The 25,223-nt window shown below is 41.8% G+C and overlaps 1 protein-coding gene across 3 annotated transcripts in view; it reads left to right on the top strand.

Moving 5' to 3' along the window:
* The window catches only part of SYTL1 (synaptotagmin like 1), an 81,210-nt gene that overhangs the window by 20,641 nt on the left and 35,346 nt on the right, over positions 1 to 25,223 (top strand). For 2 of the 3 annotated variants that reach the window (XM_089686241.1, XM_089686243.1), the window contains exon 2: positions 9,643 to 9,811. In XM_089686241.1, coding sequence (XP_089542367.1) covers positions 9,687 to 9,811 — 125 coding nt within the window. In that variant the 5' untranslated portion in view covers positions 9,643 to 9,686. Of the gene's footprint in view, positions 1 to 9,642; positions 9,812 to 25,223 lie in introns of those variants that run through there. The other variant, XM_089686244.1, reaches the window with a different exon arrangement.

Below are 25,223 nucleotides of genomic sequence, written 5' to 3'. Positions count from 1 at the left end.
ACCCAGTGGTGATCAAATACCACTGCTTTTTTTCTGCATCAAAAATGCACAGAAAGTAGGTTCTATGGTTCTCAATGTCATCATTCACACCAGTGCTTGCAGTTTTAGTGCGTTCCAGTAGAACATGCTGCATTTTTTCTGCACAGAACTGTACTGGAACGCAGTAAAACACATCAAAAATGTACCGGAATGCGCATGTCCCTATTTAAATTGAAGAAAAAGAGAGGGGGAAAAAAGTTAACTAGAATGCATACAAAAACGCACTGGAATGCGTCAAAAATGCATCAAAAATGCATCGGAATGCATACGTCCATATTTAAATTGAAGAAACAGAGAGGGGGAAAAATGAACTGGAATGCATAAAAAAACACACTGGAACGCGTCAAAAACACATAAAAGACGCACCGGAATGCACCACAAATGTGTCAAAACTGCATCTTAAATGCATCTGGACTGCATTTCTATAGTGTGAACTGACTCTAAAGCCAGAGAAGCAGGACAGTGAAATAACACTCCAAAGTACCTTGCAACACTTCTGCTTCCACCACATCCTATATTACTTTTCTCTAATTAGCAATGTAGAAAAAAGCCTGTACTTGAGAATGTATTTCACTGGAGGTAAGAGTCCTCTAAGGATCAGATCTGTGTCTAAGACATATATAATCTTTTTTTAAATAATTGAATTTAAAGTAGATGCTAAAACACTGTACCATAAACATTTGCAATATTTTTCCATAAAATACTTTTTTTTCCATCTCAATCCTGCTGATCTCCTCCAGTCTTTTTCAGCAACTTCCTGTTCATGTGCACTCACTCCCGAATTGGCTGCACCTCCTCGCTGTACACTGGTATTGATATAAGTGGCCCAACCCTGCTAATGTCTGCCAGCACAGCCACATGTTTTCTCCTCCAGGGTGTATGTGACAGGGTGGCAATGCAGGAGCACCACTTGCAGACAGTAATCAACCCATAGCAGGATGTACTATAACGAGGCCATTATACCAGGATTACCGAGATTTAATGTTATTAAAATTGTAGATGTAAAAAGAAACAACTTTTGCAATTATATTAACATGTTAAAGCTTGAATGAGTTTTTAATGATCATGTTTCAGTCTACTTTAAAGTTCAACAATATAATAGGCACAAATAATGCAGGCCTGTAATTATGACTACATTGTTAATCGTATCTTTGTAATGCTCACATTTGACTTTGTGTCAGCCTCTTGCAGTCTACTGTACAGAAGAGCTCAGAGAGGGGAGGGAGAAGCAGCACAAGTAGCCTGTCGGGTGTGTTGCATTGCATGGGGCATGCTGATAGCACAGTGACAGAGATAAGCTCATCGGAGTGTTGCTTCTCTTTTCACTGTCCAGTCACAGGGTGGGGATAAGAAGGAGTCTTGTAATCTGGTCCGTTTCATTGCCAGGTAAGAGGTGGCAGAGCAGTGTAAATATCAGGACTGGATGGACAGAAATACAAATACAGTAACAGTTAAATCAGCTATTACATGAAAAAATATGTGTTGTGACATGCAGGTGGACATAGAATCCCAGTGTATCTTTAGAAATGCCAGATAATTTAGTAAATAAGCTACTTAACCACTTTGCCTCTCACACCTGTTCACCCCCTGTGGACCAGACCAATTTTTACAATTCTGCTATGGACCTGTTTATTCAGCGATAACTTTGTCATTTCAACAAGGTTATACATATATTGTTTTTAAGGACAAACAACATATTTTCTTGCAACAATGATTTTTTTGTCTCAATCCAGACAATCAGACGATAAAACACAACAAAGGTAAACAAAACACACTTTTTCCTTTTTTGAGCAGTGTTAGTTTCAAAATAAATAGTGTTTTTGCACATCAAATGTGTGCATTTTATTCTGTCATTTGTCCTGTTTAAAATGACACTAAAATTAGCATTCTGGTACAAAGCATTGTAAAAATATTCACAAATGAAACAAAGTGTTTTTATTTTCAATTTTGCACTTTTTAAAATTGGAAATGTGTAAATATATGTTAAATGTGTAAAAATATTAACAAACAAAACAAAATCAAATGCGTTTACATATTAATAGTTAACACGATAGAAACAAAAAAATTAGCACGCAAGTAATAGTTTCTTGTCAGGGTGCTTTAGCTAACATCATCTGCAGATCGAAGGTCATCTGTTTTTGACCTGCAGATGAATGAACAGAAAAAGACAAATGTAACAATATGTTACTTTGTATCTTTGTATATTCACAGTCTGGAGCAGTGTTGTTTATTGACAGCTAGAGCTGCCGACGTCTTCTCTGAGTATACTTTAATGCTGGCTTTGATTAATCACCTAGTTACATAGTTAGTCTGGCTGAAAATAGAAAAAAGTCCATCCAGTTCAAGAATTAAAAAAAAAAAGTTATAATCCTGCACCCACAAGCAGGGCAGAAAGACTGGATATGCTACACATGTCCTGTGTACAATGATAAAGTTTTTTTTGGACATGTGTAGCACACCGAAAGTCTGCAACTAGTTAACGAATTACTCTGGGAAAAATGTTTATTTACAATCTAGGTAACACATAATTAAATGTATTGATGTATATGCCACCTCCTAGATCACTGCCTGTTGTTTATAATTTACATGTTTATTCAGTTCCAGGGCTGCAACCTCTTTACACACAAGTCCCACAGTCACCCCTCCTATCCCCTGGAACACCTTGTACTCTGTGAATGGGTTTACAAAATATAAAGCATTCTGTGACAGGACAAATGGAGAGGAGGAACAGATAAAGAACAGGTAGAGATCCAGGAAGTGGTATACACCTCATTGCACCTAAAGCAGAACTTCACCCAAAAAGGCAAGTTCTGCTTATTTGCCCCTTCTCCTCTCCACTTTAACAATTGGCACTTTTTTTGGGGGGGCGCCTAGGCGATCAGAGTGGAAGATGTATCCCCCTTTGCCTGCATCTTTTTGGAACACATCACAGGTCCAAGAAGACTGGAAGACCATTCACAAAGCACAGCACAGCTCACGCATGTGCAATGGGAAGCTAGCTGTGGAGTCGCAAGGCTTCACAGTGGTTTTCCCTTAGTTAAGATGCTGGCACCTGGACCTGAAGCCCATTGAAGAATCGGCTTTGGTGAGGACACTGCTGGATCCCTGGACATGTAAGTGTTCTTAGATTAAAAATTAGCAGCTACAGTATATATAGCTGATGACTATTCATTTTTTGGAGGGGGACAGACTGGAGCTCCTCTTTAACTGAAGATTTTAAACAAACACTTTTGCTAAATTTCCTCTTTCACAAAAATCTAAAGAATATTGTGAGGGGAAATGCAGCTAGCTATTAGTGTGATATTAGATATCCACGATACAAACACACACCAAAATTGTCAGTGTTTGTGACAGATTCAGACACAGTGGCTGTCGGGAACAGGTACATGAATTTGTCTCCGGATGTAGCAGCACTGAAGCAGGATATGGGATCAGCTCACTGAATTTGGGCTGCAAGTCGAAACTAGAATGCAGGAAAAGTAGTGCATGCACTACTATAAAAAAAACACACTGCACCAAATTGCATGGTACTGACAGAAGCAGATTGTATTGGCAGTAAGCGGGATTTTTTTTTCTTTTGGTGGGTTTATTTATTTAGTTTAGGAACTTATATAGCACTGTTAATTTATGTAGCGCTTTACATATATATAATACATTCACACCAGTCCCTAACCCTCAAGGGGTGTACAATCTAAGGTCCCTAACTTACATTCATACATGCTAGGGCCCAGGGGCGGACTGACAACTCATGGGGCCCCCGGGCAATAGGGGATCATGGGGCCCCTGTGTCCTTGCCCAAACTCAAAAAAACCTATGAAAAAGGTACCAGGGGCATCTCATGGGGCCCCCTACTGACCCCGGGCCGTGCCCGAGTTTCCAAATGGTCAGTCCGCCCCTGCTAGGGCCAATTTGGACAGGAATCAATTAACCTACTAGCTTGTCTTTGGAGTGTGGGAGGAAGCTGGAATACACGGAGGAAACCCACACAGGCACAGGGAGAGCATGCAAACTCCAGGTAGGTGGTGCTGTGGATGGGATTTGAACCAACGACCCTAGTACTGCCAGGCAGGAGTGCTAACCATTTAGCCACTGTGCTGCCTGTTGGGTTGGTGGATGTCATTCATTGTGATTGACATGGATCTATATTACTAGACAACCTGATTGATGATGAATTTACATTATGCGATGTTTACGCTGCAGCGCTGGTCAGTGTATTCTGACAATGGAGGAGTCCCTACTGCCAGAATACAGTAGTGCAATGGGGAGGATTTCTTCATCCACCTCGTTTGAGTGGATAGGGGAATCTGTTCAGTTTTTTTGATCAGCCTATTGACTGATCGAAAAAAAAGATCAATGTGTGGTTAGCCCTAATGTCAATGTTAACATGCAATGGACCAGCAAGTTTTGAGCAGGCCTAGACATAGTGAAAAACTGAACAGGTAACCGATGGATTTAAACACCCTGTCCAGATGTAAAGTGCGCTTTAGGAGGTGTGGTTTGTTAAATAAAGACGATATGTCAAAGCATCTACAAATGACCTAGGAATAATAGATGAAACAGCGTTGCTATGTGAGCAATGCAGGCGTGTAGTGTACTCTTACAAAGAGGAAGTCTACCAGCTTGATTTGCCTGTAACAAAATCTGTCTGTCAGATAACGCTTTTCATGTCTTCGTGTTACAGCGCGGTGTAAAGGTTGCGAATGTCACCAATGTACCCTTTTGTTTCCCTGAGATACTGTTTTCTTTTTAGGTGGAAACTGTAAATATAGAATAGAGTTACAGAACACGCTGTAGAATAAAGGCTGTACCCATAATGTATCTATCATTACCTGTCTGACAGGGGTATTGGCCACACAAATAACTAGTGTAATTGTACAGCAATCATGCAGGCTGTGCATGCAAACCATTGCATTAGAGAAGGGGCGTCCAGTCTTTTCAGTATGAAGGCATGATGTATATTTTACATATATTAGTGGGCAAAAATAACAGGTTCCCTTTTGGCATCAGAAGTCCCTCTTTTCACATCAGAAACTCCCCCCCATCACATCAAAGCCCCTCTTCCATCAGAGTCCTCCTTTCACAACAGAAGTCCCCATCACATCAGATTCCCCATTTCTCATCTGAAGCCCTCCTTATCAGAGCCCCCCTTCAAGTCAGATTCCCCATTTCACAACAGACGTCCCCCTTCATGTCAGGCCAGCACCCCCCTTTACATCAGAATTGCTGTGAGACATATATATTACATATATTAGTGGGCACAAAAAAAACCAGTCTCCCTTTTGGCATCAGAAGTCCCTCTTTTCACATCAGAAACTCCCCCCATCACATCAAAACTCCTCTTCCATCAGAGTCCTCCTTTCACATCAGATTCCCCATTTCTCATCTGAAGCCCTCCTTTGTATCAGAGCCCCCTTCACGTAGGATTCCCCATTTCACAACAGAAGTCGCCCTTCATGTCAGGCCAGCACCCCCCTTTACATCAGAATTACTGTGGGCAATATATATTACATATATTAGTGGGCAAAAAAAACTGTCTCCCTTTTGGCATCAGAAGTCCCTCTTTTCACATCAGAAACTCCCCCCCATCACATCAAAACCGCTCTTCCATCAGAGTCCTCCTTTCACATCAGAAGTCCCAATCACATCAGATTCCCCATTTCTCATCTGAAGCCCTCCTTCGTATCAGAGTCCCCCTTCACATCAGGTTCCCCATTTCTCAACAGAAGTCCCCCTTCATGTCAGGCCAGCACCCCCCTTTACATCAGAATTGCTGTGGGCCATATATATTACATATATTAGTGGGCACAAAAAAAACAGTCTACCTTTTGGCATCAGAAGTCCCTCTTTTCACATAAGAAACTCCCCCCCATCACATCCAAACCCCTCTTCCATCAGAGTCCTCTTTTCACATCAGAAGCCCCCATCACATCAGATTCCCTATTTCTCATCTGAAGCCCTCCTTCTTATCAGAGCCCCTCTTCACGTCAGATTCCCCATTTCACAACAGACGTCCCCCTTCATGTCAGGCCAGCACCCCCCTTTACATCAGAATTGCTGTGGGCCATATATATTACATATATTAGTGGGCACAAAAAAAAACAGTCTCCCTTTTGGCATCAGAAGTCCCTCTTTTCACATCAGAAACTGCCCCAATCACATCAAAGCCCCTCTTCCATGAGAGTCCTCCTTTTACATCAGAAGCCCCCATCACATCAAATTCCCCATTTCTCATCTGAAGCCCTCTTTCATATCAGAGCCCTCCTTCACATCTTATTCCCCATTTGACATCAGAAGTCCCCACGTCAATCCAGCTCCCCCTATACAGCAGAATTGCTGTGGGTCGGGTAACATTTTTTTAGCAGGATGGATGTGGCCCTTGGGTCAGAGTTCTAGACCCCTGAATTAGAGGACAGTGGGATACATTGGCTGGTCACCAACAAGCTTTCATCCAATTTTGAAAAGATTCAGCAAATTGAAAAGATCAGTGCAAAAAAAAAAAATGAAACAGGAATATATCCAGTAAAATAATATTCTAGCTAGAAAAACATATTTCAGAATAAGTGTCTTGACTTTTTGAATCAGTTTATTGATCTTTACTTTTGGTTGCGAGTGTCACACAAGCAGTGCCGGGCCATGTATAGGTGGTGTCAGGGGCGGACTGACCATTTGGAAACTCGGCACCCGGCCGAGGGCCTGGGGTCAGTAGGGGGCCCCATAAGATGCCCCTGGTACCTTTTTCATAGGTTTTTTTGAGTTTGGGCAAGGACACGGGCCCCATGATCCCCTATTGCCCAGGGGGCCCATGAGTTGTCAGTCCGCCCCTGGGTGGTGTACAATGTTTTGCAAAGTCTCACTTTTTATCCTCAGAAATAACCTTTCTTTTCCACCATTCAAACACAGCTCAATTTTAGCAGTTTACTGGATGGTTACTGAATACTGTGAGGTTTGGTATACGCTGAATTTAATTAAGTGAAATGTAAAATCTATGGCAAAACATTGGACCACAACAAAAAAAACATCTACATTTATAATATAGAGTGCAAAAAAGAAATGAGCTACCAATGCTGGACCCCTCATTAAGGACTCATTCATACCAGGTGTGCTGCAACTGTATTTGGCAGCCTTGCCTTGTACAGCACCATTGCAGGAAGAGGCAAAAAGCTTCACACCACTGCAGTGATATGTGCTGGGAAAGGTACTACATAAAGTACTATTCAGTGCAGGGTGTTGCAGCGCAAACTACTGCATTACAATTATGCTGAGTGAATAGAAATTGACAAAATGCCACTTTGGCATTTCAATAAAGTTCACACAACAGAAAAACAAAGTGATTGCGCATTGTTGCTGTTCCAGCGTGCTATCATCAGTGGTCATGCGCTCAGGCACGGCTGTCTGTTGCAGGGCCATCTTAATGCATGGGCACCCCTGAGCAGTGCCCAGGGGCCCCAGGTACATGGGGACCCCATGATAGTCTTGCACCAAATTTGCCAACTATCCTGGATTTGTTAGGACAGTCACACTTTTTATAAACTGTCCTAGGATGGCCGTGTCCTGGGCAGCATGCCAGGATTTAGGCTGCGTGGACAGCCACAGCCTGTCACTCTGCTAAATCTACGATCCAAATGACATCTTCCCCTCTACTTGTTTAAAATCGATTATATTGAAAGTACTAGTAAATATATATTGAGTTCTATCAACTAGGGAAAATTGGATAGGCTCGTAGGGGCCCCAGTGCAATACTTTGCCCATGGGTCCATAATGCTGTTAAGACGGCCCTGGTCTGTTGTGAACAAGCTCTAGAATAATAATTCCCAGGCTAAATCTGGCTTTAATACATTTGAGTTGTAGATCCAGTGCAAACATGCAGCAAACAAAAATCCAAGAAAAAATCCAGAAACAGTTATCTCTTTAGTTATTTCAGGCAGTGACTTAGAAGGTGATGAAGCCAAAGCTTTAACTTGTCAATTGCACAGGTGTGACTACATGCTTCCTAGATTACAATGGAAGAACTGAGTTGGGCTCTCTGTAAGATTTGTGCGGCTTCATAGTGATGGATCAATTGCAATGGGGCTTGGCAACAAACTCCAATACTGCCCAAAATTGCTGGTGCTTTGCCTGCCAGACTACACACTACATTGTGATTGTCCAAGATCCTTTAAATTTACCAAAAGTATACAATATGAGGATAAACGTAAACAATCCATTCAATTTGTATCTAATCAAATAGGCCTTCACACTAAATGGTTGTTGGTAGATCTAAAGGAGATTGTACAATCAGATTGTAAAGCATATGGTCAGCATAAGATTTAGCCATGACAGAAGAGTTTGGTGAAATGTCCGTAAGTGCAGGCAACATAGGCTGGCCATACATGGAATGAAATTCAACTGGTTCAGCAGGGGCCAGCCGAATTGTGATCCATGTATGGGCACTGAGGTTGTACAGAAGTCGATCCACTGATCAACGTTTGTACAACTGCCCTGTTGGATCAGCACTGTAGTCTACAGCCTGCAATGCTGATCAGTGTATTCTGATGGGGGGGAAGTCTTCCCACTGTCAGAATACAATAGCTCAGCAGGGAGGATACCCCCCCCCCCCCCCCCAGCATCCACCTTAAGTATGTGGATGGGGGATTCAATTCAGGTTTTTTTTTTTGTTCAACCTACTGGTTGAACGAAAAAAAAAAAAGAGACTCATCTATGGGCTGCCTTATGCTGTAAATGCAGCAGCCCCCATTCTTTCTCCCTGAGAGAGGCTTTTGTAAACATGCCGTGGTTTAGTGCTATACCTTTCAACAGTTATGTGCAAGACTTTTGTGTTTTCATTTATTTTTGTTTTTTTTTATTTTGTTTTCCAGTTTGAATTTATTTTTCATGCCTGTGTTGGACATGTTTCTAATACATTTGTGATACATTTGTATTTAAACATTTAACATGTTGAACATTTTTAGGCACATTATAAAGTCCAATTAGTGCAAATGAACTTTTTTTAAATTTTGCTAATCGCCTGCCATTCATCACTTCCTTAGTCAGCGCTTGTGGTCTTGGTCTTATAAATACATCCTGTACATATACCACCGAGAGCAACCGCTATACCTCCCCAGCAGAGAGTGTATATGAAATTTATGTCATTTGTTAGTTGTTTGTGTGGTATGCTACTTTGTATGTTTAATCCTGTTTTGACTTATGTGATGTGATGTACCGATGTATTTTATGGTATATAGAAGTTTTTGTTTTAGAGTATATATTATTAATATAGTCTAAATGTACCTAAATGATTTAAATGTCTATTATATAAGTGCTTAGCCTATGATTTGTTCAGTAATGCATACAGCTTATACACAGCACAGTTGTATGTGCTTTTCTGTGCCTTTACAGTATACTGGTTAGTAAATATATAGTCAATGATGAATACATTTTGTTCATCAGTTTTTTCATGTTTTAAGATCAGATAACTAATGAACCTTTCATTGACAATGATCAATAACTAGATCATGCTTCTATTACTTTTTTTAATTTAAGGCGATGTATTAATTATTATATTTTGAGCTGCTCTATCTGACAGGTAATTAAATATCTCCTACTTATTGTCCTTGGCTGCTGTAGGTGACCTGTGCTCCTTAAAGGGCGGGGACCAATGTGCTCAAAGGATGGAAGTGGGAGAAAATGGGGACCTTCTGGATCTCAGTTTCTTGACGGGGGAGGAGCAAAGAGCGATAACACAAGTTCTTGAGCGAGACACACAACTTAGGGAAAAGGACGAGCAACGTGTACGGTATGTGATGTTTATACATAAAATGCTTTTTTATAATGATGCAAAACAGAAATGCAAATTTTATAGTCAAATGTATATATACACATAATGTTCCTTAAAGTGTTTGTAAACCTCAGGCATGAAATATGAACAACAGGCCTCAAAATTTCCACTCGCCATGCTTGCATTTGGCGAGTGGAAATAATGTGAAGTGAGTGTGTCCCAGGCCATAGGGCATAAGTGGTATGCCAGGGCTGCTGGGCCGCATATACATATGCGGCACAAAGCAGCTCAGCTGTTAGTCCCACGATTGTTTGTTATACTGAGGCTGGTCAGCTGGGATCCTGTGGTGGAAGAGCGCAGTGCTGGGGGAGGGGTAGGTGAAGACTACAGCACCCAGGAGACTGTGTAGCTGAGTGGATGATTCCCGGGAGAGGAGGGGAAGGAGGAGGCCAGAGGGAGACAACAAGGCATTGCAGGTGGATGCTTCTGGTAGTGTGGACTGTCCGTGCTCCATGTGTGTACCTGGAGTGTGAACTACTGCTGCAGACACCACGGGGCACTGGCCCGAACTAAAGAAAAAGTGAGTGCCTGCCTGCCATACAACAGTTTGTATAGTCTCAGGTTAACTCTGATGAGAGCCTTATCAGCGTTACACAAAGTGTATACAAATTGTCTTTATAATTTGTTCTAACAATAAGTGAACATCCTTTCATGTGAACCGCATAAAACATTTAACAGTGTCATTTCATGAGATAATTTACAAGGGCGTGTTTAGGGACAGGTCTCTCCCCCGTCGGAAATCCTTGGAGATCTCTGGGTGCTGGCAGGGAATCACCAATTGACAGCCAAGGCCGCGAATGGCTTCGTGAAAGTGGTTATAGCATATTTTTTGGGCTGTGATATATGCTATCGTGTACACAGTAAGTAGGGTCAAGTCCCTCCCACATTTTGCCACACCCACAATTTCTCACCATGTGGCAGGCAAGCAAATTATTGTCCTAAGGCTGACCCCCCCCCCCAGAAAAACAATTATCTAAGGCCCTGGTGACAGGGGAGGGCACATCCTGTGATTGACAGCCTCAGCCCCTCCAATCAGCTCTCAGAGCTCTCTTCATTAATGTAACTTCAGCTCTAAGCCCCCCTACTTTTCAGAGCTGAGAAATCTTGTGTGAATTCTGGGCTTGCTGGACTGGACTACATCTGAATGGATGTAAGGAAAAGACAGCTGTAGATAGGAATGAATCATTTCATCTCTGTGTAAAACCAGGCTAGTCACTTCTCTGGTAATATGTAAGGGCTTACAACCACTTTAAAATTTGAGTAAAGACTTATATAGTATAATGGGGCAGATTACCCACATAGTTACCACAGTCATTTTTTTTATTTTTTTGTGCATGTTATTGTTAGGGTTACCCAATACGATATATTTTCTGAAAGCAAAGATCCTAGAGAATAAAATGGTGGTAGCACATGTTTATTGCAAATTTTCAGTGAAATAAAATACACTAATGGTAATTTTAGCGTACTCAAACAATACTATATAGATACCAGGGGCGGACTGACAACTCCTGGGGCCCCTGGGCAATAGGGGATCATGGGGCCCCTGTATCCTTGCCCAAACTCAAAAAAAGCCCATGAAAAAGGAACCAGGGGCATCTCATGGGGCCCCCTACTGACCCTGGACCCTCGGGCACTGCCCGAGTTTCCAAATGGTCAGTCCACCCCTGATAGATACCCAGCATGGCAAACCTTAAAATTGTGCACGACTATAAAACAGCAACAAACTTTGGTACCCAAAATTATCCCTAGGTGCTGCTTTAAAAGCCTTTCCAGTTTAGAGTTAACCTTGAATAATGACCTTAGAATAGCTGCTTTCTCTCTGATGTTCGCGGTGATATGTATCATCGTTGTTTTTGTATGTAGTGGCGTGTACATGTGTTTAGCTCCTTATGTACAGTAACTTTATTTCTATCATATATCATATATATTCTATAGCACGGTAATGACAGGTTCTCTTTACTGAGACATCAGGAGTTCAAAAGACCTCTGATGTCTTAACTGACTTGCACTGAAGCTAATGGAGCACAGATTATGCTCCCTTAGCTTCTTCCTCAGCCACAGCAGCCAGGGAAAGTGACAGTCAAACCCGGAAATTACGTAATACAGATCTCTTCCATGTTCCTTCACCAGAGGGGAGACCAGTGAATGGCTGGTGTTAGTACCTTTGGTAGGCTGTGGAAGTGATCAGGCGCCTGAACAGCTGCCCAAAATACTTGCAACTGAAAACAAATTATTATTATTATACAGGCTTTATATAGCGCCAACGGTTTGCTCAGCGCTTTACATTATAGTGGGAGACAATACAGTAACAATACAGTTCAATACAAGAGGGATTTGAGGGCCCTGCTCCTTGGAGCTTACAATCTAGGAGGGAGGGGTGAATGGTACAATAGGTAATAACTGTGGGGGATGGAGTGGTTGGAAGAGTAGAGGATTCCAGTATTAGCTGAGGGCAGGATAGGCTTCCCTGAAGAGATAAGTTTTCAGTGATCGCCTCAAAGTAAGTAGAGTAGGCGATAGTCTGATAGATTGGGGTAGGGAGTTCCAGAGGATGGGTGACACCCTGGAAAAGTCTTGGAGACGAGCACGGGAGGAGGAGATAAGGGAGCTAGAGAGTAGGAGGTCTTGCGAGGAGCGGAGAGTACGGTTTGGGTGATATTTAGAGATAAGATCGGTTATGTAAGTTGGGGCAGTGTTGTGGACGGCTTTATATGTCATTGTTAGTGTTTTGAATTTTATCCGTTGGGCAACTAGGAGCCAGTGCAGGGATTGGCAGAGAGGGGTGGCAGATACAGAACAGTTAGTAAGGTGGATGAGTCTGGCAGCAGCATTCATGATAGACTGAAGTGGGGATAGCCTGCGATGAGGTAGGCCAATGAGGAGGGAGTTACAATAGTCGAGGCGTGATATAACAAGGGAGTGAATAAGTTGCTTATCTTGGAGATGTTGTGGAGGTGAAGTCTACATGATTTTGTCAGCGATTGGATCTGGGGCTGGAAGGATAGATGGGAGTCTAGGATTACACCTCGTACCCTGGCGTGAGGGGATGGACTGATGATTGTGTTACCGATATTTATGGTCAAGTCAGTGGAGGTGGCACAGGCAGGGGGGAATACTAGGAGCTCAGTTTTGGAAAGGTTGAGTTTGAGGAAGTGGAGTGACATCCAAGCAGATATGTCAGTTAGTAGGCTAGCGATGCGAGTGGAGACTGAAGGGGTGAACCCATCACCCAGTGAACCAATTTAAACACAGTCTGAGTTGCTATAGTAGCCAGGGGTGTGTGTAAAATCCTGGTCGCTGTGGCCTAAGGGCCTGTGTTAATGGGCTTTGGGCTTTTGTCTATGAGCAAATGCAGCTCATGCTGTGGTGCATTCTGTTTATATTTGACATGCCTCTGAGATCATTCACAGGTGCATTTGACCACCTTCTAACCTGCATTTAACCTCCTTCTAGGCTGCATCACCCTGCTTGTATATCTCCGTTGGCTTTCATGGGGAGAGAAGCAATTTTTTTTATTACAGGTACTAATATAGCACCGAGAATTTACACAGTGCTCTGCTTATTGCATGTTGACATCAGTCCCTGTCCCTGTCTTTGAGGAGCTTACAATCTAAGGTTCCTATCTCACATGCATACATATACATACCAGGGACAATTCAGGCAGGGACTTATTAACCTACCAACATGTTTTTGGAATGTGAGAGGAAACTAGGGTACACCCACACAAGCACTAGGACAACAGGTAAATTCTGGGCCAGTAGTGTCCTGGTTGGCATTCAAACCAAGCACCCTACTGCTGCAAGGCAGAAGTGCTAACCACGAAGCCACTGTGTTACCGTGATGTAAACAAAAATTAATCTACACAAGCAGGGCCAGTGCTTCCACTAGGCAAACTAAGCAGCTGCCTAGGGTGCACTGACACCTAGGGGTGCCTCGGCACAGCACAGGCCGGCACTCTTTCTGTGTGGCCTATTGATCTCTTGTATGAATTCTTCAATTCTCTACAGAGTCCCCCTCTCCTCATACACAGGGGATGATGAGGGAATGATGGTATCTTTACTCTGCACAATTGTTTCACAGCCTCCCCACACATATGCCCATTTATGTATGTATGTATATATATATATATATATATATATATATATATAAATATCCCAACCACAGCACCACCTGCCTGGAGTTTGCATGTACTCCCTGTGCCTGCGTGTTTTTCCTAAGGGTACTCTGGGTTCCTCCCACAATACAGAGACATGTTGGTAGGTTAATTGGATCCTGTCTACATTGGCCCTAGTATGTGTATGTATGAATGTGAGTTAGGGACCTTAGATTGTACACCCCTTGAGGGTTAGGGACTGAAGTGAATGTACAATATATATGTGAAGCGCTGCGTAAATTGACGGTGCTATATAAGTACCTGTAATAAGTAAACGATATATATATATATATATATATATATATATATATATATACAAAAAAAACACACAGACACACACACATGACAATATTCCATGTAGCAGTGCAGTGTTTTTAAATTTTTTATTTTTTTATTTTTTTGGCTGAGGGGGCGCATATGGCAGGTCTTGCCTAGGGCACAAAATAGTCTAGCACTGGCCCTGTACACAGGCCCTAAGAGGATGCATTAAAAAGCACTAACTCATTGAAGTTTCTTTTATTCTCTCAGTGCAGTTTAGAGAATAAAGTTAGAGAACAAAATCTGAATGGTATCTGTGGGCAACACCTTAAACCCATTGTTTTTTTTAATAATTCAACCACAGTACATGAATATTGAGACCTTCATCATGTTTACTATCTTCAAATGTGTCATTTTTATGTACTCCCTGGATTTGTTGCGTGTTTTTGTATTAGTGATTACAGCAAAAAAAAACAAAAAAAGAAAAATAGGTTTTCCAGGATGCCCTGGCTTTGTATGATATGTGATATGATATGATATGTCAACACAGACCTCAGAGTTGCATAGTATAATGTGAACTCAGACCTCTCAGTTGCATTATCTTCTAACATTTTGTTCTGTAGGCTTTTTTAACCCCTTTGCACCGGCGCCTCCCGGCCCTTTAAGAGATTTCAGAAGCCGGGAGGCGGGGTGGGGTCATGTCACGGCGGTCACATAATGGAAAAGGTCCCAATCGCAAGGGGAGATCGGGACCTTCCCGTTAGTCATGGAAATATGTGCTGGGAGCGCACAGGGCGTGCGCTCTCAGCACATATATATTTTCAAATGGTACGCAAAAATGCGGCCACTCGGCATCAAGGCACAGATGCTGAGAGGCCGCATATTTGTGTGCGCTCTGCGTCTAGGGGTTAAAGAGGAACTAAACTCTGGAAGCTGTGCCAAAAAAAGCAGGCACAGGGTAAAGAACGTATCACTGTTATTGTCTGTGGCCTTCCTGCAGCTGAACTTTCCTTATTACTGACTTATCCTCTCTTGTTCTCCACTGTGTCTTTGTGTGACAGCAGTAATCTAGATGGAGGCCTCCAGCTAGAACGTTGAGCAGAACAGCAGTAACATCATCAAATTTCACTCCAATTCTCCTGAGACTAGCAGTCAGAGGCGGCAGTGCCTTAGATTTCAGACTATAGATTTACCGATGCGAGGCTGTAGGCAAAGGAGTGCCTAGGCACCCGCACATTTCAAGAGGTCCACTGCTATTTGTCAGAAGGAATTCCAAGCAGAAGGTAAATCTTTCAGGGTAAATCCAAATTTTCCCAATAGCACAGCAAACCTTTATTGTTTTGGTTCAGGTCCACTTTAAGGAGAATAAAAATCAAATTAAAAAAAAGTTAGCATTTTGCCAATGTTTAACACACTTAGTCCTCTAGCATATGCAGATAGTTGCCTGCACAAAGCAATTACAGGTTGACAGCGGCCAGATAGCTTGCATCCAGGGGCAGTCATCTGTCCCTAACTTCAGATAATTCCTCCATGTATCATTATATCCGAATATCGGAAATCAAGCCACAAGAATACATTGGATTCTTAATGCAACTGGCATTTAAATCCTATGTGAATGAGGCCTTACTGTTTTGTGCAGCCATCAACACGTAAATATAGAGGGCTGTGCTATAACATGTACAATGCTGCTGATCTATAATTTTTTAGACACTTGGTACGGGTCAGTCTACTTTATCTATCTATCTATCTATCTATCTAGTAGGGATGCACCGTTTTGGCTGAAAACACCCCTTTTGGCCATTGGACGATCTGAAAAAAGCACCGATAAAGGTGCCGAAAAAACCCTGCCCCTCATTGTCGCCGCCGCCGACCCGGAGCTACCGCCACCAGCTGCCGCTCAGTAGTCCTCAGCCTTACCTGAGAAACCATCAATCCCGACGCTGGGCATAGAGATGAGCAAAGGAAAGATGGCCGCCACTCATCTCTATGCCCTTGGAGGACAGGAGCAATGTCACTTCCTGTTTCGGCCATTTTTTTTTGTAAAGCACTAGATCAATGTTTGTTTTGATCCAATGCTTTACATTGCAGAGGAGAGATATGGGGTCTTATTGACCCCATATCTCTCCATAAAGAGGACCTATCACTACTTATTTCTATCACAAGGGATGCATGCATTTCTTGTGATAAGGATAAAAGTGATTACATTTTTAAAGGGATAGTGCAAGACAAGAAAAACAAAAAACCCATTTAAATAAATGTAAAAAAAAAAGTTTAAAGTGCCCCCCGTTCCCCCGTGCTCGCACGTAGTGGTGAATGCATACGTAGGCCATGCCCACATATGTAAATGGTGTTCAAACCACACATGTAAGGTATCACCACGAATGTGAGAGCAAGAGCAATAATTCTCAGACTAGACCTCCTCTGTAACTTTACACTGCTAACCTGTAGACATTTGTAAAGCGTCACCCATGGAGATTTTTAAGTACCGCAGTTTAACGCCATTCCAAGAGCGTGTGCAATTTTAAAGCATGACATATTGGGTATCTATTTACTCATTGTAAATAGAAATTTTTTTAATCAGTGTACTTTTTTCCAAAAAATATATATTAATTTTTTAAAACTGTGCATTTCGGTTTCGGTTTTTCGGCCAAGTGCATTTTGAATTTTCAGTTTCGGTTTCAGCACCAGAATTTATCTATCTATCTATCTATCTATCTATCTATCTGTCTGTCTATCTATATCTATTTCTATGTATGTACTTTGACCATGTAATTAGCTTTTTGGCTGGGTTTTCACTTGTACAATTTTATATTCTCATACAATATTCAGATAACTGAGGAACATAGAGAAACTACCCCACAATCAATTATATTGCTGAGCTATTGATTCCTTCTCTTAAAAGATTACTCTTTGAGCAGCCTTAGGAACACTGCCAATTTTACTAGATAAAAACCACCAGAGAACTGTATTTAGATTGCTTTTTTTTTTAGTTTGGATAAAAGGGTAAAGGCACAGCCATCTAATTAGCTATTATATAAAAAGATATCAGTATGAATATTTTAAAGCCGTGCTGGTGACACCATGTCCACACAGAATGCATAATGTCCTAATGATAGCTTGCACACATAGAAAATCCAAGGAGACTGCAAAAGAACACACAGAAGAGCACAATCTCCTTGGTCAATCATGTAAACAATTTTTTAAAATCCACCAAGTAAAATGGATACTCACAAGCAAATGATTTAGCCGTGGGCGGTGGAACCCATCCTTGGACAATGTGGTTGGAAGACGCATATCTGGGGTCCGGTCCTTTCCTGAGCTCTGAAAAAGGGGGTCAGACCCCTGAAACACCTCAGCCTTCCAACCACATGGTCCAAGAATGTGTTCCACCATCCACAGCTGAATAATTTATGTTACATGCCTGATGTTTTTACATGCTTGTGAGTATCCATTTTACTTGGAGGATTTAATAAATTTGTTTATGGTAATGCACAAGGAGATTGCGCCATCCTGTGTGTTCTTTTGCAGTTTTTTTAAAGATTCCCCAATCTGTGGAGGGCTGCACCTGGAGCAGCATTATAAATTAGAACACCGCAGGCGAGTTCCCCAGATTGAGCGCTAGAGTGTTTTTGGAGGATAGAAAATCCTAGGACCTAGCATCTGATTTATTTTTTCATGTTTAGTAATATTTAACTGTAACAGTTACTGTATTTATGACCCCTCTAAGAGATCATAATATATCTTTCAGGAAAGTCAGCACCATGTTTATAGATATCATTATCTACTTCCTGAGATACTGAAGATCGGTTGCCTGATGCGGCCTATTCACCTTGTGACTGCAAAGTTACATTGTAACATAAAGAGTGAATACTAGAGGGAGAAGACTTAAAAATGCTTCCTTCTGTCTGAATGTCTCCCCATTCCTCTTTTCAGCCTAGGTCCAGTCACTTTTTTTGAATCTTAGTGACTTTTTTTAATTATAAAGTGGGCAGCTTTTTGAAATATAATACACTACTAAAATACAAAAATCCCCCTGCGCTCCACAGAACCTAGTGAGTCAGCTGCTATCACCTATTCTCTATACCGCAAGATATGTGAAACCAAATAATATAAGTGGTGAAGCGCTCAACTTAAATAATCAAAACTAGTGCAATATCCCCATATATAAATAATAAATCCCTAGTGATATAACAATACACAAATAATACCTCTTAGGTTATACAAATAATACTAATAAATAATACATAAAAAACTAGTGCAATATCTTCATATAGATAAAGAATATATATCCCTGGTGATATAGTGAAAACTAATAACTCTTAAACTGTGCAAAAGGTGAAATACAATGATTATTAAAATAAATGGTGATGCCACACTGTGCAAAATAATGGCAAAGTGTTCAAATAATGTCACTCCATGCTGCAATAGTGCTCTTCGTGAAAATCTTGACGTGACTCCCCTCAATAGCAGAAATGCCCCCTCACCTTCCACATTCGACCCTTGCGGGTCACAGAGCTTTTTATATATATATCTCTCTGTTAGATGTTAATCTCCTCCACTGCCTCCACCGACCATGATCCTCCTCCAGGCAGTAAGTACCACTCCAATTACTCCCCTCATACACCGAACTTTGCCAGATAAAATTCTCCTCCACTGCCACCACCGACCAAGATCCTCCTCCAGGCAGTGAGTAATATCCAATACCCCTCACACAATGGACTCAGGCACAGAGCGATTCATATAGAACGACATTTATTATTTATATATGGGGATATTGCACTAGTTTTGATTATTTAAGTTGAGTGCTTCACCACTTATATTATTTAGCTTTTTGAAATATATTTTTTAGTATTGTGACACATCAGGATTTTTTTGCAGACTTGTAAAGTTGCTCAGAGGTCCACTTTGAAGTGTATTTAAACCCAAAAACAAAAATGTTGCAGTTTACCAGTCCGTAGATGTGTTGGCTGCACTAGTTTTCACTTTTTTAAGGAAACATTTAGCAAGTACAGACAACACCTGCTTATCTCACCAGAAATGTAGTGCCCTTTACACTTAGGGCTCATGTACACTGCAGCTGATAAACTCCCGTTTAGGAGCTTTTCTGCATTTTGTTCAGCAGCCTCTCCCTAATGTTTTCCTATGTGTCCATGTACACTATGTCATTTACAGTTGAGCAGTTGAGTTTACAGTCGTTTTTTTGAATGCACCGAACTTGCGTTCAGGAGTAGATTTTATCAGCGTTTCAAACGCCAAACGCGTGTAAATGCGGCTAACCGCATTTTTAAGCGTTTGCGTTTAGTAGCGTTTCTTAACTGTTCCATATCCTAATGCTGTCCAGAGCCTTTTTTCATCATCAGAAATGCATGCAAAGTCAGTTCCAGGTTTTGGATGAAGGAAAAAATGGTAGAACGTGCTGCATTATGCTCATGATGGGATCCATAGTGAATACATCCAGAAAAGACAGGTCATCTCAACACATGCTGCTCTCTCTGCTTCTGCTATTTCTATTTCTCTCAAAATGTCTGAAATAGTTATTTTTTTACTGTTTTTCAGTGCATTCTGGGCATTTTAGAAGGTCTCCTGATGTTATATTTAAAAAACGCTTCTAAATGCAAACGCGCATAAACGCCTAGAGACCATAGATCAGCCATTCTTAACCAGGGTTTCCCCAGAGGTTGATAGGGGTTCCTTGATCTGTGGCTGATTGACCTTTGATATGATGGTGCTTGCAAAATTCCAGGTCGAATGCCATTTGGTAGATTTCTTTAGTTTTCTGTAGGGTGGAATTTTGACCACTACTTTAATGGGGGCATTCTTTCCATTGACCACTAATTGTAAGAGTCACCGCTCCCACTGACCCCAAATTAATTCATTTGAACAAGGGTTCCTGACACTTGAAAATTATTTCAAGGGTTCTTCTGGGATAAAAAGATTGAGAAAGGCTGCCATACATTATACATCCAGTCTGCTAAGTAAATCAAGAACTTTATCTAATACTGGCCTCTGGTTGAAAGTGAGTAAGTACTAGTAGTGGTCTCACCAGGGAAATGTTGATTTTGCCATAAAAAAATAAACAATATTTTGACAATCATAATGCTGAAAACACATTCACAGGTTTAATCGGCTTGTTAGTCACATATTAGCATAAACAGTAGGATTAGGTAACACAAGGAAGTTTAGTGTACGAATTAGTGACTATGATATGAGCAAACCCACATGGAAGAAAAATATATTTGAAATATATTTTAAAAATATTCTATTGACATTATTTGAAATGCTACAACTTTGGCCATATTCAATATATTTCAATATATATATATATATATATATATATATATATATATATATATATATATATATATACTGCATGTTGAAATGCGTTTTTATTACAAAATATATGAAAAATATTTTTAAAAATACATTTCAAATATACTGTATGTCTTTAAAAATAGAAATCTGCATTTTTGGAATGGATTTACAAATATATGTTAAAATATATGTTAAAATGACTTTTATATATGTTAAAAAAAATCTGAAGAATATATTTAAAAAAAATACATTTTTTTAAATATTTTTCAGATATTTTGCAATATATAAAAGACGCATTTCAACATGCAATATATATATATTGAAATGTATATATATTATATACTATATATACTTTATTATATGCTATATTAAAGACATACAGTATATTTGAAATGTATTTTTACAAATATTTTTCATATATTTTGTATTAAAAATGCATTTCAACATTTCAAATATATTTTTCTTCCATATGGGAATGAATATAGGTGTTCACTAACGTCTAGTGATTTGAAAATATGCTCAACACCAATTTAAAATTTTTTCCAATCTTGTACAATAAAGGGAACCTTGATGAGCAAGAAGTATGTTCAGAGAAATATGTTTGTAAGTGTAGCACCTAGTCAGGTGCTAGGATATGTATAGTTAGGTCAAACACTGCTGTGTTCCTCTGCTTACCAGAGAGGATGTCAGGTAAATTCAGTGTGGTATTCTGCTTAACAGATTGCTGTGATTGATGAGTTAGGTCTGCTCATGCAGCTCTGGTGCTGTTGGACTTTATCTGAGTTCTGCCTGCCTTCAGGAAGCTATGAGAGCCTTCCAGAACATGGAAAGGGGCTAGGCAAATGCACCGCATGAATAGGGAGACAGCGCTGGCCAATTGCATGAGAGGATTGCCCCACTGAATGTTGGGAGTGGTATTTATATTCTGGGAGCACATGGGTTCAGGAGTGGATTGCACCAGCTTTCCCAGGAGTGGATTGCACCAGCCAGGCTGGAGGCAGGTTGCCTCGCCTGGCACTTGTTGCCATGTGGCCTCAGGTGGGTCAACCTGAGGTCCTGCATTTAGAGAGAGTGACCCTGGTTCTTCAGAAAGCTGACTGAGGGGAGCTGTCTACCACAGATCTGTCAGGGATCACTGAAGAGACTCACTTGAAAGAATGGAAAGAGGCAAACATTCTGTCCTTGGATTTGTGAGTGTGCTTGCTATCACTCTGGTGCTTGATAACCAGCATGGGTCTAAAAAAGAAAGGGAACACTGGCTAGTGTTCTGAAGGGCTTGTCCAAGTGTCGCTACTGCCAAAGGGACTTTGCTCACTCCTAAAACTACTTGCTTCTATATGTTACAAGAGAAGTCTGCTAGCTACTGTCAGCCAAGACTTCACAAGTGTTCAACTAGAGATCAGCTAGATGTCCTCAGTGTGAACAGTTCTGATTTTTGGAGTATCCTACTACAATTTCCCATCCCTATCCTTAGTTCTGCAATAAAACTCCAAAAACAAACATCCCCTAGACTAGTCAATGAAGACAATGAGCGGAAGTGTGTATGAGTGTATTTGGCTGCAGAAATACAATGTGTGTGGCTGCAACGCAAAGCAAGGGGAGCCTGTAGAAAACATACAAGCGGCTCCTTCGGGAGTAGTGCTACATATATTTGGAATCAGAGGTGGACATTCAGGAAAGTTTGAGCTTTGTACACAGAGAAAGAGTAAGTATAAGTTCTAAATATCTAAGTTAAAATGCTGAAACCCATAGTAACCAACCAACAAACATTTTCACTTTTAACTGTAATGTGGTGTCTATAGGCTACAGCAAATTGCAGGTGATCATTGCTGTTAGCACTGGCTCAATACTAAAGCCAGTAATGTCTAAAAGAAATCACCAATGGTAACTTACAAGTGGTATATTCCTCAGAAAGTCCAGCAATAGAGCACACAAGGTCATTTGTGGTGGTAATATGATAAAAGCATGCAAACCAGGTCTTACGCTGGGATAACACAAGGGGGCTGATTTACTAAATGCAAATATACTGTGCACTGCAAGTACAGTTGCTCTAGATCTGAGGGGAAGCTCTGAAGTGAGGGGAAGCTCTGCTGATTTCTATCATCCAATCACGTGCAAGCAAAAATGGCCCCTTGCATGCAGAGACATAACTAGAATCTTCAGGGCCTCAGTGCAAGAAACCATGAAGGGCCCCCCTGACCCCCCCTTCCATCTGAGCCTGGGGGGCTTTACTCCCATCATGAGGCCCTTTATTATGATCCCGTGGCAAGGCCCTTTCACATGTTCTGAAGCGGGCCCCCTTCCTATTGTCTTCAGTAGGGTTGCCACCTTTTCTTCAAGCCAAACCTGGCGCACAGCAATGTTTTTTTTGCAGTATGCACTATACATATATTTTGTGATTAAATAACATTTCTGATCATAAGAATTTAATCACAAGAGCCCCCCCTTACATCAGAGTCCGTAGAGTTTCCCCTTTACATCTGAATCCACACAGTTCCCCTTTACATCTGAACTCGCAGAGTTCTCTTACATTGTAAGGAGGGACTCTGCAGACTGTGATATAAGGGAGAACTCTGGGGGGCTCTAACTTAAAGAGAACACTGAGAACTCTGATATATGGAGGGAACTCTGATGTAAGGGGAAACGCTGAAGACTCTGGCAACCAGGGCTCCCACTTACATCAGAGTTCCCGGCATTCTCCTTCAATCAGGGTTCCCAGAGCCCACCTTACATCAGAGTCTGCAGAGTTCTCTCTTAAATCAGAGTCTGCAGAGCCCCCTTACATCAGAGACCACAGAGCCCCCCTAACATCAGAGTCCGCAGAGCTTTCCCTTACATCAGAGTCTGCAGAGTTCTCCCTTACAGAGTCTGCAGAATTTCCACTTACACTGTAAAGGGGATCTCTGTGGACTTTGTAATGTAAAGGGGAACTCTGATGTAAGGGGTGCTCTTGGAACCCTGATTTAACTTCTTTCCACCTGTACTATAGCTAAAGGATGGCTACAGTGCGGACTTCCAGTTCTGGGAGGGAGTCAATGGACATCCTCCCAGAACCCCGCCTCCCATTTGCCGCCTGAGGCGCACCCCTGGCATGCTCTATGACTGATGTGTCCTGAAAGTGTCACATGCCTGATGAAGGGGTCCTGCGAGACTCTGAAATGTTGCCTTGCTGTAACTATGTGATTAAAACTTTTGGACCCATATTGGTGATCCTCGGTGTGCTGGTGACATTCTCCCTTGATGTGTCCTGCAGACACAGCTGATCACAGATCACGGTAAAGGGCCATTCACAGTGGCCCTTTACCATGTGATCAGCTGATCACATGTAAACAGACTTACCGGTTATTGGCAGTCCTTTCCTCTCACGCTGTGTCTGTGTGAAGAAAGGAGAGATGTTAACAGGCAAGATTGTCAGTTCATTGTTTACACTGATAATCAGGGCACTGATTATCAGTGCCCTGATTATCAGTGCAGTTTCATCAGTGCAGCATATTAATTCCGCCTATCAGTGCCCATCAGTGCTGCCTATCAGTACCCTTCAGTGCAGCCTATCAGTGCTGCCTATCAGTGCCACCTATCAATACTCTTCAGTGCTGCCTATTAGTGCCCATCATGGCCATCAGTGCAGCCTATCAATGATGCCTATCAGTGCCACCTATCAGTCTTACCAATGCTGCCTAACAGTGCCGATCAGTGCAGCCTATCAGTGCCCATTAGTGCTGCCCATCAGTGCTGCCTATCACTGCCTCCTCATCAGTGCTTCTTCGACAGGACTCTGAACTGAAAGTATCTCTCATACTGCTCAGAGCTTGCATTGGCAGGCTTCACACTTCCCCAGTGCACATATAGGAGGAGAGGGGCGGGAGGAGAAAGAGCAGATTGGCCCTTTCTCCTCTCCCATCCATGCAAGGGAGAAGGCAGGGGGAACTGTCTGTACAGGTTCTGGGCTGTATGAGAGAGACGTTCTCAGTCCAGAGCCCTGCATCCAGCAACCCCGCTAAGGCCTCCTCACATTGGCGGAATGCCAGGGCCCTGTTGCAAATGCAACCATTACGGCCTTGGTAGTTCTGCCACTGCTTGCATGTGAATGGGTATTCTTTGCAAAGTGAAGCTTTACCTCATTTACTAAGCTCTGGAGCAATCGCACTTGCAGTGCACAGCATATTTGCTTTTAGTAAATCAACCCCAAAGCGTGTTGACATGTGGTACTTAGCAAGTTAATGTGCGTTGTGTTAGAGCAGCCTATTCATCTCAATGGGCCCCTTATCTCATTAAAATGCATCGAAAAGGTGTGTGAACTTTTTTAAGCGCACCACAAAGCACAGTACTGGGTTGTTGTGGTGCGTAAAATGCACGTGCATGGCTGAAACTGGGGGGGGGGGGTGAGCATATGTCTCAGGCGACACATTGAGGGGGTTGCCACTGCTGACAGGAGTAGTAATAGCAGTACTAGATGTCCTGTGGTCGGCACCTCTGGGGGGATGCTGGGAATGCCAGCACACTGACAGTTCAGCCAAGAAAACAAAGAGTGGCAGCAAAGGAAGACTTCCACTGCTGGCTTCCAATATTGGGCTCTTCATTAGTTGAGTTATCAGTCAAAGCCCGGCAGAGAAGTAAGTAGAGGAAGTCAGCATTTGCTTTTGGCTC

Source organism: Staurois parvus, unplaced genomic scaffold (genome assembly GCF_062004578.1).
Source record: "Staurois parvus isolate SC_StPar_1 unplaced genomic scaffold, SC_StPar_1.0 ptg000394l, whole genome shotgun sequence".
Lineage (NCBI taxonomy): Eukaryota > Metazoa > Chordata > Amphibia > Anura > Ranidae > Staurois > Staurois parvus.
Note: the sequence above shows the minus strand (reverse complement) of the source record. Positions and strands in the feature narration are given on the sequence as shown.